The 19,429-nt window shown below is 41.9% G+C and overlaps 1 protein-coding gene across 1 annotated transcript; it reads left to right on the top strand.

The window, feature by feature from the left end:
- Positions 1 to 62: 62 nt before the first annotated feature.
- LOC139567587 (uncharacterized) lies at positions 63 to 12,602 on the top strand. Its single transcript, XM_071388955.1, has 6 exons — positions 63 to 293; positions 4,062 to 4,806; positions 6,383 to 6,511; positions 7,785 to 10,960; positions 11,200 to 11,261; positions 11,355 to 12,602. The coding sequence occupies exons 2-5, from the start codon at positions 4,102 to 4,104 to the stop codon at positions 11,216 to 11,218; spliced, it is 4,029 nt and encodes a 1,342-aa protein (XP_071245056.1). The 5' UTR covers positions 63 to 293; positions 4,062 to 4,101; the 3' UTR covers positions 11,219 to 11,261; positions 11,355 to 12,602.
- Positions 12,603 to 19,429: the final 6,827 nt, after the last annotated feature.

Raw genomic sequence — 19,429 nt, 5'->3', positions numbered from 1 at the left:
CATGCTCTTCGCACTCCGTTCTATTGGTGGCAGTATAGGAATGTCGATCCTATGAAGCTGAAATCATAGAACAAAAGACGATGTAGACAGGAAACGAGTTTATGTTGGTTGAACAGTTGCCTTTATAACAAATTTAACCTAATCTATACGATTTATATGAAAGTCAAAGCACTCTGATTTTTAAGAGAGACTGGTATGCTAATTGTTTGACACCACAATATCCAGAATGAGACTGCGAACACAAAGACCTGCGCGAGGGTAGCATCAGCGCAGGAGAAGAGGGCAGACTCGAGGTAAACAATCATTAGCTATAGTCAATGTTTGCCACCACTTATTATGGAAAATGTGCAATGTAACTATTTCGATGTGGCAATTTCATGTATTTGTCGATATTCTATCTGGCATGCTTGCATTTACATACGTTAACTAGCAAGGTATATGCCAGCCTGCTCTGAAAATTACATTACAAACTAGCTAGGTAGTTAGCTATAGTTAACGTTAGCTGGCTAACGCTTGCACATTTCAGCTGACATTCAGAACAATAACGTACAAGCAAGGTAAGTTAACATTATAGAAGACAAATGCAACTACCTACAGTTGAAGTCGGAAGTTTACATACGCCTTAGCCAAATACATTTAAACTGGGTTTTTCACGAATCCTGACATTTAATCCGAGTAAAAAGTCCCTGTTTTAGGTCAGTTAGGATCACCACTATTTTAAGAATGTTAAATGTCAGAATAATAGTAGCGAGTGATTTATTTCAGCCTTTATTTCATCACATTCGCAGTGGGTCAGAAGTTTACATACACTCAATTAGTATTTGGTAGCATTGCCTTTAAATTGTTTAACATGGGTCAAATGTTTCAGGTAGCCTTCCACACGCTTCTCACAATAAGTTGGGTGAATTTTAGCCCATCCTCCTGACAGAGCTGGTGTAACTGAGTCAGGTTTGTAGGCCTCCTTGCTCATACACTTTTTTTCAATTCTGCCCACAAATGTTCTATAGGATTGAGGTCAGAGCTTTGTGATGGCCACTCCAATACCTTGACTGTGTTGTCCTTAAGCCATTATGCCACAACTTTGGAAGTATGCTTGGGGTCATTGTCCATTTGGAAGACCCATTTGCGACCAAGCGTTAACTTCCTGACTGATGTCTTGAGATGGTGCTTCAATATATCCACATCATTTTCCTCCTCATGATGCCATCTATTTTGTGAAGTGCACCAGGCCCTCCTGCAGCAAAGCACCCCCACAACATGATGCTGCCACCCCCGTACTTCACAGTTGGGATGGTGTTCTTCGGCTTGTAAGCATCCCCCTTTTTCCTCCAAACATAACAATGGTGATTATGGCCAAACAGTTCTATTTTTGTTTCATCAGACCAGAGGACATTTCTCCAAAAAGTACAATCTTTGTCCCCATGTGCAGTTGCAAACCATAGTCTGGCGGTTTTGGAGCAGTGGCTTCTTCCTTGCTGAGCGGCCTTTCAGGTTATGTTGATATAGGACTCGTTTTTACTGTGGATATAGATACTTTTGTACCGGTTTCCTCCAGCATCTTCACAAGGTCCTTTGCTGTTGTTCTGGGATTGATTTGCACTTTTCGCACCAAAGTACGTTAATCTCTAGCAGACAGGACGCGTCTCCTTCCTGACGGCTGTGTGGTCAGCAGTATGACGGCTGTGTGGTCCCATGGTGTTTATACTTGCGTACTGTTGTTTGTACAGATGAACATGGTGCCTTCAGGCGTTTGGAAATTGCTCCCAAGGTTGAACCAGACTTAGGGTCCACAATTTTTCCCATGATGTCAAGCAAAGAGGCACTGAGTTTGAAGGTAGGCCTTGAAATACATCCACAGGTACACCTCCAATTGACTCAAATTATGTCAATTAGCCTATCAGAAGCTTCTAAAGCCATGACATCATTTTCTGGAATTTTCCAAGCTGTTTAAAAGCACAGTCAATTTAGTTTGTAAACTTCTGACACAATAGAATTGTGATTAAGTGAAATAATATGTCTGTAAACAATTGTTGGAAAAATTACTTGTCATGCACAAAGTAGATGTCCTAACCGACTTGCCAAAACTATAGTTTGTTAACAAGACATTTGTGGGAAAACGAGTTTTAATGACTCCAACCTAAGTATATGTACATTTCTGACTTCAACTGTATATATTGGAAATCAACTTGTTTGTTTAGAAGCCTGTTAATTCGTTTGAGTCCTTAGTGATGTCTTGCCTTGAACATGCATATATGGGCAAATAACATCCAATACATCCATAATCAACAGCAAACATGTTTATTTTCATCACATACTTAATGTTAGTGTTTATATAGTTGTCACCCAGACTAGAGGTTGAACGATTATGATTTTTCAATACCGAGACCGATTATTGGAGAACCAAAAAAAAGCCGATACCGATTAATCGGACAATTTCTTTTAATATTTTTTGTTGTTGTAATAATGACAATTACAACAATACTGAATGAACACTTATTTTTACTTAATATAATACATCAATAAAATCAATTTAGCCTCAAATAAATAATGAAACATGTTCAATTTGGTTTAAATAATGCAAAAACAAAGTGTTGGAGAAGAAAGTAGAAGTGCAATATGTGCCATGTAAGAAAGCTAACGTTTAAGTTCCTTGCTCAGAACATGAGAACATATGAATGCTGGTGGTTCCTTTTAACATGAGTCTTCAATATTCCCAGGTAAGAAGTTTTAGGTTGTAGTTATTATAGGAATTATAGGACTATTTCTCTCTATACCATTTGTATTTCATTAACCTTTGACTATTGGATGTTCTTATAGGCACTTTAGTATTGCCAGTGTAACAGTATAGCTTCCGTCCCTCTCCTCGCTCCTACCTGGGCTCGAACCAGGAACAGATCGACAACAGCCACCCTCGAAGCAGCGTTACCCATGCAGAGCAAGGGGAACAACCACTCCAAGTCTCAGAGCGAGTGACGTTTGAAACGCTATTAGCGCGCACCCCACTAACTAGCTAGCCATTTCACATCGGTTACACCAGCCTAATCTCGGGAGTTGATAGGCTTGAAGTCATAAACAGCGCAATGCTTGAAGCACAACGAAGAGCTGCTGGCAAACGCACGAAAGTGCTGTTTGAATGAATGCTTACGAGCCTGCTGCTGCCTACCACCGCTCAGTCAGACTGCTCTATCAAATCATAGACTTAGTTATAACATAATAACACACAGAAATACGAGCCTTAGGTCATTAATATGGTCGAATCCGAAAACTATAATCTCGAAAACAAGACGTTTATTCTTTCAGTGAAATACGGAACCGTTCAGTATTTTATCTAACGGGTGGCATCCATAAGTCTAAATATTCCTGTTACATTGCACAACCTTCAATGTTATGTCATAATTGCGTAAAATTCTGTCAAATTAGGCGGCCCAAACTGTTGCATATACACTGACTCTGCGTGCAATGAACGCAAGAGAAGTGACACAATTTCACCTGGTTAATATTGCCTGCTAACCTGGATTTCTTTTAGCTAAATATGCAGGTTTAAAAATATATACTTCTGTGTATTGATTTTAAGAAAGGCATTGATGTTTATGGTTTGGTACACATTGGAGCAACGATACGCACCGCATCGATTATATGCAACGCAGGTCACGCTAGATGAACTAGTAATATCATCAACTATGTGTAGTTAACTAGTGATTATGATTGATTGTTTTTTACAAGATAAGTTTAATGCTAGCTAGCAACTTACCTTGGCTTACTGCATTCGCATAACAGGCAGGCTCCTCGTGGAGTGCAATGTAATCAGGTGGTTAGAGCGTTGGACTAGTTAACTGTAAGGTTGCAAGATTGAATCCCCCGAGCTGACAAGGTAAAAATCGGTCGTTCTGCCCTTGAACGAGGCAGTTAACCCACCGTTCCTAGGCCGTCATTGAAAATAAGAATGTGTTCTTAACTGAAATGCCTAGTTAAATAAAGATTAAATAAAGGTGTAAAACCTTTATCGGTCGACCTCTAACCCAGACACACAGTACAGTTCACCACCTCTTTATTCTCTGCAGTGAACCTGGAGTATCAGCCCAGCTCTGGCACCTTGGCAGAATGTACCCAATGGATCCAGAGAAGCACAGTCACCAGAGGGAGTGTGGAGAACCAGAGACATGCAGTCAGCGGAGGGAGTTTAGAGAACCAGAGGCATGCAGTCAGAAGAGGGAGTATGAAGAACCAGAGAGGTACAGTCGGCGGAGGGAGTACGGAGGACCGAGCTCAGGACAATGGGACGATATCCTTGAGAAGAGAGGCAATGGCCAGGCTATGCCCCGAGAGCCCTACAGTGAATACTCCAGCATGAGGAGGACTAGAGAAGGTGGGGAGGAGTATGGTGCTTCCTCTGCTATGAGCTACATCATGGACCCATCATCCAGAGACTGGAGCAAAGGCTCATTGAAGGGTAGCAGTGCTCCCTTCTCCCCAGACACAGATGGAGATCCTGTGAAGCTCAGTGTGGAGGACCTGGAACTCGCTCGTAAGAAGAAGGAGCTGAAGGTCATAGAGGAAAAGATAGCTCACAAGAAAGCTGTTCTTGCTCTGCAAAAAGTTAAACGCGGAGCTAAGGACATGCCTGAAACACAGGCTGCATCCACAACAGTGAAGGGCATCTCTAAACAGACCAAAATCAACAATACAATATTCAAAACATACAACCATGTCACCGACAAGTCGTCACGCGAATGCCTACCTCTTAAACGGAGGGTGCTGGACATTCTGAGTAAGTTCAGAAGAACAGCGGTACGGTGCATGCGTAAGGTATGTACCTATTAGTTCTGTATTTATTCATCAGGGTTGGGGTCAATTCTGAATTGGAAATTGGTCTTTATTTACCATAAAAGTATTGGATTTTAATTGGTCACACCCCACAGGAGCAGAATTAAATTTGAATTAAAGGGATAGTTCGTGCAAAAATCTAGATTTGGGTTGAATTCCCCTTAATTTATTCCATACATCATTATGTTCATGCTGACATCATGTATGGTGACCAATACTGTTTGACATGTTGTAGACCTACAAGCTCGCCGTCATGTATTCAGTTAATAACGTGTAAGGACATTTATTTAACGTTCCGTCTTGGGGCATGACATTGGAGAAGCTTGAAATTACTATTCATCAAAGGTGGATTTCAATGTTTGCTCAAATGTTTGCTCGCACACACTCCATTTCTACTTCCTGTCTGTTGCAGCACGTCGCCTGTATTGCGAGGCTGATTAGTTAGGCCAAACAGGTGGGAAACACAGGTGTGGCGCAAAGCAATAACAGAAATTGGAATCCATGTTTGATTTGGAGGGGAGGGGGCTAGCATCCATCAATTGAATTTAATTATTTCCTGGGCACTGCTCGGCGACGCAACCGTCTAACAACCACGGAAAGTCCCTCCGACGTGGGAAAAGTGTCACCTAACAGGGGACGAGAAATAAGGGTCGGGAAATAAGACGCAAGGTGGGTAAGGGCTATACTGATAGACCCCTGGGCTAAACATGTTCTTCAAACACTTCATTTTTTTTTTTTAACTCATCCTCCTAAAACAAGTTATAATTACAGTGGTCTGGAGATATTCAAAGTTAGTTATGTAGGTTGTCTCTAATTTATGAATCATTCACTTTACTTGTTATTAAATGTAATGATAGAAAAACATACATTTCTCAGAATGCAATAGATCAAACACTCCAGAATGGAAGAGAACATTTCATGACAAAAATACAAACACAATTCTGTTTGACATCATTGAGTTATAATCAAACTAACATTTAAAATGGTATCTGTATTCTTTAGTAAGAGGTGTCAGGTGATTCTGACAAAGTATTTGTCAAAGGTTTGAGACGCATATGTCCATGTCTAAGTTTTTAATTTATTTAAAATTCTGCTTATAAACAATTCGAATTTCAATTAATGGGTTGAATTTAATAAAATTCCGAGTTGACCTCGACACTGTGATGAATACAATTTCCCTGATAGATCCAAAAGAAAACAATGGCAAAAAGCCTTTGTCCAAAAAATCAAGGTACTAGCGTGTAGAGTAAAACATTTAAAAGCCTTTATTGTTTGTCTTATGCATAGCAAAATTAAAAAATCCACCAATGCGTTGTGACTACAACAGCCTTCATCAGGATGACCATCAGATCTTTCCTGATGTTTGGATTCTGATGTTTCTGCTACATGGACTTAGCAGCAGACCCACTTTTCTCCAAACACAGATCTAAGATCAGTTATTAATCCATTAAGAGTCTAAGAGGTAAATAAAAACTGGCCTTAGATCACTATTCAGAGACAGCTGCATTACACATAATAAACTATTCTCTCTCTTTTCCTCCGTGATACCCCTGCCAAGCCGAAGAAACAAAACAAGATGCGAGCATTGGAGCTGATGATTAGCGCTCCCCTAGAAAATGAAGAGGCCCATCCTTTGGGACTGAGAGTGAAGGTTTTAATGAACCAACGACGCTCTCCCAACAATAAGGTATGTAGCCATCACAAAAGTAGGTCGGCAAAAGTATCATAAGGAAGTCAAGAAAACCATGGCCCCCGATTAATGCAATCAATTTCTCCCATTGACACCCATCCCACATACGCAGGATAGGAAGTACCTACTTACTTGTACCCTTCATAATATTTTTTGTGTTCATATAAGCCTTGTTTTTTTTCCTCAAATGTCACGGCTATATTAGTGTTATCCCTGTCAGCCACCTGATGCATAAATTGCTACCTAGCATGCGAACAGTCATTGAGATGAACTTGTAGCATAGCTAGCCAGCTAAAAGCCAATCATTGCTGGATGAGTCATTCTGAGTAAAATGCAGTTGACAAAATGCAACCAAATACATTCATTGTGACATTCAGATGAACATAGCAAGCCCATGATAACACAAAGGTAGTGTGAAATGCACACATAAGCGATACGTAAATGAAGCTACGTTTGATGGGCCGGTGTTGATGCAAGCGGATCAAACACATTTTGTTTGTTTTAGTGCTGAGCGATTAGTGCTTTTTCGGGTTTTGATTATTCATTTTTTAAACATTAAATGCATTGTGGGTTGAATGCTCTAACAGAGTAAAACAATTAATAAAAGTACCATGATGGTAGTAACTGCCAATTACTGCTTATCACTTATTAACCATCATTTATTCACATTACTTTAATTTAATAAAATATTTCAGTTGTGTATATTACATTTGTTTTATTTGATGACTTTATTTCATTCCAAGTCATCATCTCATCTCTATAGAGCTGCTGCCTTTGCCGTCTGACAAAATCAGTATTTTGTAGTTCTTCAACGTAAATAAGGCATACTTTTATGACTGCTGAATACCAACTAGATCATGTATTTTCAGGTAGAGATACCTCACAGAGCTACAGCTACTCTCTATATCACCTCGCAATTGTGCATTCTTCTCTCTTCAGTGGCAGGCATAAAAGAAACAGACCGGACAAGTAGATGTGCAATGGATTATGGTCATTGTAGTTAATTACCACATTTTATGAGCTAAACCATGTATAATATTGGCCTGTTGGAAACTACAATTCCCTACTACATCGCACAGTTCAGGCTGGATCTGATTTGTCTTGAGAGAAACTGTGCGATGTGCGCATTGAGCTCACAGAAAAAAACTGAACGAAATGGTATTCAAATAATTGAACATACGCAAAATGTTGGTTAATTGCCCAGCACTAGTTTGTTTATAGCTGAAGTGGATAGATATTAATTGATATTTCCTCATATGTTTCCTGTTAGGTGGTCCCTAATGATAAACACCATAATCCAACCATTCAGAGGCCAGTTCACTCACTCAGGACACAGGAGAAAGACATAGCAGCCACAGGCTTCCAGCGCTTCCTCAATGTCCTCAATGAAGGTGTGGACATCAACAAGCTCTCAAAGATCGTCAACGACGAAAATGAGCTACTCATTGTGGGCGAGGAGCTACCACAAGTTTTGCCGACTCTGCTCGAGGGTCATGTTGACTCCAGCAGTAGATCCAAGTCTTCTCCAGTTGAGGAGAAGGTGAGGCTTGAGGATGAGCAGCGGTACGAGCGGATGCAGACCCTGCTGGAGATCGTTGGGCTGGACTTGGGGGTTGAGGAGTTGGGTCGGCTGACAGACAGGACCAATGATAGGCTGTATGGGAAGATGGGAGACTTGAAAAGGGACAGAGAGGACAGAGCCAGAGAAGGGGAAAGTTCTACGAGAGAGAGATGCGGGCAAAGATGCTCTAGTACCAGAGACAAGGACAGAGTCAGAGAAAGGGACAGATCTGAGAGAAACCGAAAGGGAGACGGGCAGAGACACTCTAGTACCAGAGAGCGAGACGAGGACAAACCGGTAGTCAGAGAAACAAACAGATCAGAAAGGAACAGAGATAAAGACGGTGACAGAGACCCAGAGAAGGACTGGGACGGAGGCCGAGAGAGAGACCGGGACAGATCTAGGAGAGATGGGGGCAGATACAGATCTGAGAGGGACAGAGACCCAGAGAAAGGAAGGGACGGAGGCCGAGAGAAAGACCGGGACAGATACAGATCTGAGAGAGACAGAAACCGGGAGATAGACAAGGATTTAGACTGGTGGCTGCAAAGGACCAGAGACGGAGACAAACGTTCTAGAGCCAGAGACTGGGACAGCGAGAGCGACTGGAACAGAGAGAGATCTGAGAGGGATAGGTATGGGGATGAGTCCAGGGAACGCTCCATTGAGCTCAACTCCTACTCCATGGACCCTATATTCCCTGTTTCTCATCCTCATGCCTCTATGATGGCTACCTACTCCACCACCCAGTACTCTCAGTATATGGCATACCACAGCAGCCCCTACACCATTCCGTTCCCTCCAGGGTGGGGTTATCCCCCTGGTACCATGCCCCCTGGTACCATGCCTCCTGGAATCATGCCCGCTGGTGCCATGCTGCCTAGTAACAAGCCCCTCCTATCTAACACCCCTGGGTATCCAGCCTACCCCAACTTCCCCCCATATTACTCTTATGGCACCACAGCCTTAAACCAGACATACGCATACACCCAGCCTGCCAGGATTCCAGCAGTCTTAAGTCAGAGATGCACATACACCCAACCCGCTAGCAAACGCAAGAAAAAGAAACAGAAGCATGCCCTAATGAAAATGTCCTGTCAGATGGTGACAAAGAAGTCCCCCGCGGTTTTGACCACTCCAATAGCGACAAAGAAGTCCCCCTCTGAACCACGGTCCAAGATTAAAGCAAAGGGGAGAAACAATATATTCTTCACAGGTATATTCATGAAGAGTTATCACAGTCATCTAAGGAAGTTTCAGTATAATTTGAAACGGCTTGCGAAGAGGAGGAATAAGGCTCACCAGCGCAAAAGAAAGCGATTGCTTGCAGAAGCAGCAGGGAAAGTGGCCCCTCACTTCCCTTTTGAACCGGAGCCCAAGAAAGACCAAGAAGGAGGAGCAATGATAGATGGGGAGAAACTACATGCTGACACTGCTGGAGAAGTGATCCCTCAGGAAGCTGCAAATAATTTGGAGGCACCATCTGAAACAGGGCCTAAGAAAGAACCAGAAGGTGAGAAACTACATGTTGACACTGCTGGAGAAGTGATCCCTCAGGAAGCTGCAAATAATTTGGAGGCACCATCTGAAACAGGGCCTAAGAAAGAACCAGAAGGTGAGAAACTACATGTTGACACTGCTGGAGAAGTGATCCCTCAGGAAGCTGCAAATAATTTGGAGGCACCATCTGAAACAGGGCCTAAGAAAGAACCAGAAGGTGAGAAACTACATGTTGACACTGCTGGAGAAGTGATCCCTCAGAAAGCTGCAAATAATTTGGAGGCACCATCTGAAACAGGGCCTAAGAAAGAACCAGAAGGTGAGAAACTACATGCTGATACTGCTGGAGAAGTGATCCCTCAGGAAGCTGCAAATAATTTGGAGGCACCATCTGAAACAGGGCCTAAGAAAGAACCAGAAGGTGAGAAACTACATGTTGACACTGCTGGAGAAGTGATCCCTCAGAAAGCTGCAAATAATTTGGAGGCACCATCTGAAACAGGGCCTAAGAAAGAACCAGAAGGCGAGAAACTACATGCTGATGCTGCAGAGAAAGTGGCTCCTCAGGTGACAGCAATGGACTCTGCGGCCCCCTCTGAAATGGGCACCAAGAAAAAAAAGTTGTATCCAGGTATCTTCATGAGGATTCTAATGAGACGTCTAAAGAGGCATCAGGACAAGATAAAAAGGAAGAAGAAGCATTTTGCAAAGAGGAGGAAAAAGGCTTTCCAGTACAAAGGGAAGAGACCAATGGTAGACACTAAGGAAAAAGTGCCTCTTCTAGAGGCTGCAAAGGACTCTGGGAACCCTTCTGAACCATGGCCCAAGAAAAAGAAAAAAAAGAAAACACTAGAGGAAAAAGGAGGTATATACTACCCAGGGATATTCATAAGGGTACACAGAACCTATTTGACAAGGGGGAAACTGTCAAAGGCAAAAGCAGCTGCTGAAGGCACTGAGGCCATTTCTGAACCAGCACCCAAGATTGAAGAGGAGGGAGGAATGACAGAAGGGGAGGAACTGCTTGCAGACACCATAGAGAAAGGGGTTCCTCAAGTGGCTACAAATGACTCTGGGCTTCCCTCTGAACCAGGGCCCAACAAAGAACCAGAAAGAGAGGAAGAAACTATGTTAGAAGAGGAGAAACTGCTTGCAGATCATGTGGCGAAAGTGTCTGTAAAAGGCCCTCAGGTCCTCTTGGAACCAAAGGCTGAGAAAGACCGAGAAGGAGAGAACGGCGCAATTATAGATGGCGAGAAACTGCTAGCAGACCCTGTGGAGAAAGTGGCTATAACGGGCCCTGGATTCCTCTCTGAACCAGAGGCTGAGAAGGAGACAAGGGGAGAAACAACCAGTGGCATGAGAATTAATGGAGGAAAAATAAGGTTGGTGTTTTTTTTGTTTTTTTTTGCATTTGTATTTCATTGTAATTGTTGGAAGTAATGTCTTTGGTATGGAAGTGAAGTTCTCCCTTGGTTATCTGAATTAACCTCATCTTAGTGAAAGGTATGGGTATGTTGACCTTTTGTCTACCTATAACTTAGCGTTCACCATTCAACCACATTTTGTCCTTGTTACGGCAAAAAAACTTTTAATGACATTGAATTTTTTAAATGTTCCTCAGCTTGAAGAGTTCAACCTGAAGATGGGCACGCCTAACATAGCCTCAAAGGATGGCTAGCTGTTGTAAGTAAAAGCACCAGAAATACATCTGTTTCAAGAGAACATGATTGTATTCTATAGCGAGTCATTCGTCTCAACTATTTCTCTATTCTGCAGATCTTCACTTGGCATCATGAGCTCATCTCCCACTAGAATAGAACCTGCTGCTGACCCATCCAGACCCTATGGACATCAGTTGGCTTATATTCTTACCTATCAACCATTTATAGATTTGTAATGATGCTAACAAAGGATTTGTTAAAGTTTAATCTTATCCTTAAATGCTTCGTATTGAAGTTATTTTCAGTGTAATTTATGGGAATTGTGTGTGGGGTATGGGTAGGGTCTAGCACATTCATATATGCTAAGTACCTTTAGCGCCTATTGATGATAGTATCTTCTGGCCGGGGGCGTTTAATTAAGAGCCCCGACCCTTGCACTAAACGTTAACACGCATCGCTTGCGGTCTGATTTTGGAACATAAGGAACTATCTTTCATATCAGTGGGACAAAAATGCACATTTATTGGGTTAGGGTTCCCACACGGCCATATTTCCATGTTACAGTGCTTGTTTACGGAAAACGGACGGAAGACTGGAGTCGACTACCTGTGCTAATTACCGATCTGCATCTCCAAAACCCTGTGTGTAAACGGAAGATGGACGCCACAAACTCGTTGTCACTGAAAAATACTGTCGGCTGCAACTGTTAAAACCGGTTTTATAAACTGGGTGGTTTGAGGCCTGAATTCTGATTGGCTGAAAGCCATGGTATATCAGACCGTATACCATGGGTATGACTAAATATTTAGTTTTACTGCTCTAATTACATTGGTAACCAGTTTATAATAGCAATAAGGCTCCTCTGGGGTTTGTGATGTAGGGCCAATATACCACGGCTAAGGGCTGTGTCCAGGCACTCCGTGTTGCGTCGTGCTTAAGAACAGTCCTTAGCCGTGGTATATTGGCCATATACCACAACTCCTCGGGCCTTATTGCTTAAATAACAGTAGAGTAAGTGTACATTTTGCATATGAAAGATTGCTTTATGTTTATAGAACCGTACCGCAATTTAGATGGAGTATTTGGCTGCCTGAGACAATTTGCCTGTTCTAAACCAAATAAGGGCGTGGGGTTTACTTGGTCTGGTCATGTGGTCAGGAAAAATTCCTGGCCCTAGGCATAGTACATGTGTATCAATGCGATGAAAAGACTATTGACGGCATTATGTTTGTAAGTTATCATGCCTGATAGCTAAAAGTAAGAACTGCCCTTGTTTCATTCCTCAGTGCAGTCAGCCCTCCTATTTATATAGAGCTTTCACTTTGTAAATATGTAATTGAATAAAATATTCGGTCTATTGTAAGTGTGTAGTGTATCATATTTCAAATGAACTTCAACCGAATGAGCTTCACATTCCTTTTCAGGGACAACTTCCATTGGTTTTGTATTAGACAATTCCATGCACTTATGCATTCTGCCCTATTGGTGGCAGTATTGGATTTTTGATCCTATGAAGCTGAAATAATTTAATTAGAAGTAGGGGCCTCAAACGAGTCTATTGTTTGATCAGTTGTAACAAATGTAACCATATACAATAGTATTTCCAAGTCAAAGCACTCAGACTTCTCTGACTCTGGTTGTGTGCATGCAAGTTGTTTGAACCCTCAAGATCCAGAATGAGACGGCGAACACAAAGGCCTGCGCGAGGGTAGCATTAGCGCAGAAGGGGCAGACTGGAGGTAAACAATAATTACAAGCAATGCTTGCACCTTTTAAGTGGCAACGTGACTATTTCGATTTGGCTATTTTATATATTTGTCGATATTCTCCTACCTGGCATGCTTACATTTACACTATTTAGCTAGCAAGCTATATGTGGGCCTGCACTGAAAATTACATCACTAACTAGCACATTTCAGCTGACATTCAAAACAATATCTTACAAGCGGGTTAGCATTATATAAGTCAAATGCAACTACCTATATATTGGAACTTGTTTGTTAGAAGCCTGTTAATTAGTTTGAGGCCTATGTCTTGCCTTGAACATGCATATCTGGGCAAAGAACATCAAATATATCAACGACAGACATGTTTATATTCATAACATACTTAATGTTATAGTTGTCACCCAGACACACAGTACAGTTCCAACTTTTTATTCTCTGCAGTGAACCTGGAGTATCAGCCCAGCTCAGGCACCTTGGCAGAATGTACCCAATGGATCCAGAGACATGCAGTCACCAGAGGGAGTATGGATAACCAGAGACATGCAGTCACCAGAGGGAGTATGGATAACCAGAGACATGCAGTCACCAGAGGGAGTATGGAGAACCAGAGACATGCAGTCACCAGAGGGAGTATGGAGAACAGAGCTCAGGGCAATGAGACAATGGCCAGGCTATGCCCCGAGAGCCTTACAGTGAATACTCCAGCATGAGGAGGACTAGAGAAGGTGGGAAGGAGTATGGTGCTTCCTCTGCTATGAGCTACATCATGGACCCATCATCCAGAGACTGGAGCAAAGGCTCATTGAGGGGTAGAGGTGCTCCCTTCTCCCCAGACACAGATGAGGACGTTGATGGAGATCCTGTGGAGCTCAGTGGGGAGGACCTGGAGCTCCTTTGTAAGAGGATGGAGCTGGAGATCATAGAGGAACAGATTGCCAGCAAAAAAAGCTGCTCTTGCTATGGAAACGTTTGGGCCTGAATCAAAGGCCATCCGTAAACAGAAGACGAAGGACAAGGATTTTTTTTTTTTTTTATCCAATAAGAATGTTACTCTTAAAGAGAGGGTGAATAGCATTTTGAGAAAGCGGGCATGGACCAATGAATGTCGCTCAAATGTATGTGCTTGTTACATCTGTATTTATGAATAGATTTATTTCCTGATGTTTGGATGCACTGTTCTGTTCCATTACATAGACTAAGGAGAGGCAGTAGAATAACCCCCAAGTGCAGATCTAGAATCAATTACCCATAAACCTGTCCCATTAACCATTTAAAGGTAAAAAATACTAAACTGACCTTGTCAGGGACAACGTAGGCTTGATCAGCATCATAAATCTTCAAATGATTTCTTAATTCTTTATTGTATGTCCCTTTCAGGAAATTTGTCTTATCGCAAACTCAACAGCACAACTTCACCACATATACATAAATACAATAGGGATGTGCTTCTTTCCCTTTCAAGATGATTCGATAGGTATCTAGATACATGGGCTCTGATATGATACGGGAACGATATGTTTTAGTTTGAAATGATTCGTTTTGGTTAGAGAATTAATAGATTTGGTTTGATACACTCATTTGTTGCATAGACACGTTCATTTTCCATTCTAAATTCAAATATGCTACTGATGAAGCTCATGAGCTGGGCCTCTGAGCTGTGTGTGAGTAAAGTATATACAGTGCCTTCGGAAAGTATTCAGACCCCTTGATTTTTTCTACATTTTGTTACAGTCTGATTAAAAAATATATTACATTGGGTTTTTTTCTCATCAATCTACACATAATACCCCACAAGGACAAGCAAAAACTGTTTTTTATGCATTTTTGCTAATTTATAATTGAAAAATATATGTATATATATATTTACATAAGTATTCAGACCCTTTACTCAGTACTTTGTCGAAGCACATTTGACAGCGACTACAGCCTCGAGTCTTACTGGGTATGACTCTACAAGCTTGGCACGCCTGTATTTGGGGAGTCTCTCCCATTCTTCTCTGCAGATCCTCTCAAGCTCTGTCAGGTTGGATGGGGAGTGTTGCTGCATAGCTATTTTCAGGTCTCTCCAGAGATGTTCAAGTCCGGGCTCTGGCTGGGCCACACAAGGACATTCAGAGACTTTTCCCAAAGCCTCTCTTGTGTTGACTTGGCTGTGTGCTTACAGTCGTTGTCCTGTTGGAAGGTGAACCTTCGCCCCCAGTCTGAGGTCCTGAGCGCTCTGGAGCAGGTTTTCATCAAGGCTCTCTCTGTACTTTGCTCCGTTCATCTTTCCCTCGATCCTGACTCGTCTCCCAGTCCCTGCCGCTGAAAAACATCCCCACAGCATAATGCTGCCACCGCCATGCTTAACCGTAGGGATGGTGCCAGGTTTCCTCCAGACGTGACGCTTGGCATTCAGTTCAATCTAGGTTTCATCAGACCAGATAATCTTGTTTCTCGTGGACTGAGAGTTTTTAGGTGCCTTTTGGCAAACTGCAAGCGGGCTGTCATCGGCTTTTTACTGAGGAGTGGCTTCCGTCTGGCTACTTTGCCATAAAAGCCTGATTGGTGGAGTGCTGCAGAGATGTTTGTCCTTCTAGAAGGTTCTCCCATCTCCACAGAGGAACTCTGGAGCTCTGTCAGAGTGACCATCGGGTTCTTGGTCACCTCCCTGACCAAGGCCCTTCTCCCCCGATTGCTCAGTCTGGCCTGGCAACCAACTCTAAGAAGAGTCTTGGTGGTTCCAAACTTCTTCCATTTAAGAATGATGGAGGGCACTGTATTCCTGGGGACCTTCAGTGCTGCAGAAATGTTTTGGTACCCTTCCCCAGATCTGTGCTATGACACAATCCTGTGTCGGAGCTCTACAGACAATTCCTTCAACCTCATGGCTTGGTTTTTGCTGTGACATGCACTGTCAAATGTGAGACCTTTTATAGACAGTTGTGTGCCTTTCCAAATCATGTCCAATCAATTGAATTTACCACAGCTGGACTCCAATCAAGTTGTAGAAACATCTCAAGGATGATCAATGGAAACAGGATGCACCTGAGCACAATTTTGAGTCTCATAGCAAAGGGTCTGAATACTTACAGTTGAAGTCAGAAGTTTGCATACACCTTAGCCAAATATTTAAACTCAGTTTTCACAATTCCTGACATTTAATCCTAGTAAAAAATCCCTGTTTTACGTCAGTTAGGATCACCACTTTATTTTAAGAATGTGAAATATCAGAATAATAGTAGAAAGAATGATTTATTTCAGCTTTTATTTATTTCATCACATTTTCATTGGGTCAGAAGTTTACTTACACTCAATTAGTATTTGGTAGCATTGCATTTAAACTGTTTAACTTGGGTCAAACCTTTCGGGGAGCCTTCCACAAGCTTCCCACAATAAGTTGGGTGAATTTTAGCCCATTCCTCCTGACAGAGCTGGTGTAACTGAGTCAGGTTTGTAAGGCCCCCTTGCTCGCACACGCTTTTTCAGTTCTGCCCCCAAATTTTCTATAGGATTGAGGTCAGGGCTTTGTGATGGCCACTCCAATACCTTGACTTTGTTGTCCTTAAGCCATTTTGCCACAACTTTGGAAGTATGCTTGGGGTTATTGTCCATTTGGAAGACCCATTTGCGACCAAGCTTTAACCTGTCTATGACAGGGGTTCCACTAGCGGCACCCCGTTTCGCTAGCGGAAACCCTCGCCAACAGCCAATGAAATAGCAGGACGCCAAATACAAATCAACAGAAATCTCATAAATCAAATTTCTCAAACATACAAGTATTAGGCACCATTTTAAAGATTACATTCTCGTTAATCCAGCCACAGTGTCTGATTTCAAAAATGCTTTACAGCGAAAGCTCCACAAACGATTATGTTAAGTCACCACCAAGTCACAGAAAAACCCAGCCATTTTTCCTGCCAAAGAGAGGAGTCACAAATAGAGATAAAATTAATCACTAACCTTTGATGATCTTCATCAGATGACACTCATAGGACTTCATGTTACACAATACATGTATGTTTTGTCCGATAAAGTGCATATTTATATCCAAAAATCTAATTTTACATTGGTGTGTTATGTTCATTAGTTCAAAAACATGCTATGATTTTGCAGAGAGCCACATGAATTCACAGAAATACTCATTATAAATGTGGATGAAAATTCAAGTGTTATGCATGGAACTTTAGATACCATTCTCCTTAATGCAACCGCTGTGTCAGATTTCAAAAAAACTTTACGGAAAAAGCATAATCTGAGAACGGCGCTCAGAGCCCAAACCAGCCAGAGAAATATCCGCCATGTTGGGTAGTCAACATTATTCATAAATAGCATTATAAATATTCACTTTGAAGATCTTCATCATAATGCACTCCCAGGAATCGCAGTTCCACAATAAATGCTTGTTTTGTTCGATAATGTCCATCATTTATGTCCATTTATGTCCAATAGCTTCTTTTGTTAGGGCGTTAGGTAAACAAATGCAAAAGCGCGATCTGCTCCATTCGGACGAAACGTTCAAAAAGTTATATTACAGGTTGAAGAAACTTGTCAAACTAAGTATAGAATCAATTTTTAGGATGTTTTTCTCATAAAAGTTCAATAATGTTCCAACCGGGGGAATTCTATTGTCTGTAGAAAAGCAATGGAACGAGAGCTAACTCGCAAGTGAAAGCGTGTGACTGAGAACGAGGCTGTAGGCAGACTCCTTAGTCAAACAGCTCCCATCCGGCCCCCCTTCACATGAGAAGCCTGAAACAACGTTCTTAAGACGGTTGACATCTAGTGGACGCCTTAGGAAAATTAACCCATATCCCACTGTGTATTCGATAGGGGTGAGTTCAAAAACTACAAACCTCAGATTTCCAACTTCCTGTTTGGATTTTCTCTCAGGTTTTTGCCTGCCATATGAGTTCTGTTATACTCACAGACATCATTCAAACAGTTTTAGAAACTTCAGAGTGTTTTCTATCCAATACTAATAATAAAATGCATATATTACATCTGGGACTGAGTAGGAGGCAGTTCACTCTGAACAAGTTCACTTCTTTCGGATAGGGGGCGGTATTTTGACGTCCGGATGAAAAGCGTGCCCAAAGTAAACTGCCTGCTACTCAGGCCCAGAAGCGATAGAAAACACTCAAGTTTCTAAAACTGTTAAAATAATGTCTGTGAGTATAACAAAACTGAAATGGTAAGCGAAACCCCGAGGACAAACCATAAAAAAAAGAAAAATTCAGCATACCACTGATTTCAATGCCTGGCACTCTTATAATAGGGCGAATTTGTCCCCGATTGCAGTTCCTAGGGCTTCCACTAGATGTCAACAGTCTTTAGAAAGAGTTTCAGGCTGGTTTTTGGAAAAATGAGGGACAAGTTGTAGTTTTTCTAAGTGGCTCCCATTTTGGCTGTAGTGTTTCCAAGCGCATGGCTGAGAGAGCTTGTTCTTTTTGTTTATCTCCGGTAAAGACAATAACGATTCTCCGTCTTAAATTGTATTGTTTATTTGGGTATAAGGGTACCTAAGGTTTGATTCTAAATGTTGATTGACTTGTTTGGATAAGTTTATTGGTAACGTTTGGGATTAATTTTGTATGCATTTTGAAAGAGGGAAACCGAGTGGATTATTGACTGAAGCGCGCCAGCTAAACTGAGTTTTTATGGATATAAAGAAGGAATTTATTGAACAAAAGGACCATTTGTAATGTAGCTGGGACATTTTGGAGTGCCAACACAGGAAGATCTTCAAAGGTAAGGCATATATTATATTGCTATTTATGACTCCCTTGTTGAAAATGATTTGTTATGCATTTGTGTGCTGGACGTTGTCAGATAATCGCATGGTTTGCTTTCGCCGTAAAGCCTTCTTGAAATCTGACACCTTGGCTGGATTAACAACAAGTTAAGCTTTATTTTGATGTATTGCACTTGTGATTTCATGAAAAATTAATATTTATAGTAATTTGAATTTGGCGCTCTGCCATTTCACCGGATCTTGGCCAGGTGAGACGCTACCGTCCCACCTATCCATAAGAAGTAGCTTTAACGTCCTGACTGATGTCTTGAGATGTTGCTTCAATATATCCACATAATTTTCCTACCTCATGATGCTATCTATTTTGTGAAGTGCACCAGTCCCTGCTGCAGTAAACCACCCCCACAACATGATGCTGCCACCCCCGTGCCTCACGGTTGGGATGGTGTTCTTCGGCTTGCAAGCCTCCCCCTTTTTTCCCCAAACATAACAATGGTCATTATGGCCAAACAGTTCTATTTTTGTTTCAGCAGATCAGAGGACATTTCTCCAAAAAGTATGATCTTTGTCCCCATGTGCAGTTGCAAACCGTAGTCTGGCTTTTTTTATGGCTGTTTTGGAGCAGTGGCTTCTTCCTTGCTGAGTGGCCTTTCAGGTTATGTCGGTCTAGTACTCGTTTTACTGTGGAGATAAGTACAAAAGTATCTGTTTCCTCCAGCATCTTCACAA

The sequence above is a fragment of the Salvelinus alpinus genome, chromosome 2 (assembly GCF_045679555.1).
Source record: "Salvelinus alpinus chromosome 2, SLU_Salpinus.1, whole genome shotgun sequence".
Lineage (NCBI taxonomy): Eukaryota > Metazoa > Chordata > Actinopteri > Salmoniformes > Salmonidae > Salvelinus > Salvelinus alpinus.
The sequence above is the reverse complement of the archived record's forward strand: the minus strand, read 5'-3'. Positions and strand labels throughout refer to the sequence as shown.

Coding starts and splice junctions, on each gene's coding strand:
- LOC139567587 (XM_071388955.1), top strand. CDS start 4,102: ATGTACCCAATGGATCCAGAGAAGCACAGTCACCAGAGGGAGTGTGGA. Junction 4,807..6,382: donor CGGTACGGTGCATGCGTAAG/GTATGTACCTAT, acceptor ACCCCTGCCAAG/CCGAAGAAACAAAACAAGAT. Junction 6,512..7,784: donor GACGCTCTCCCAACAATAAG/GTATGTAGCCAT, acceptor GTTTCCTGTTAG/GTGGTCCCTAATGATAAACA.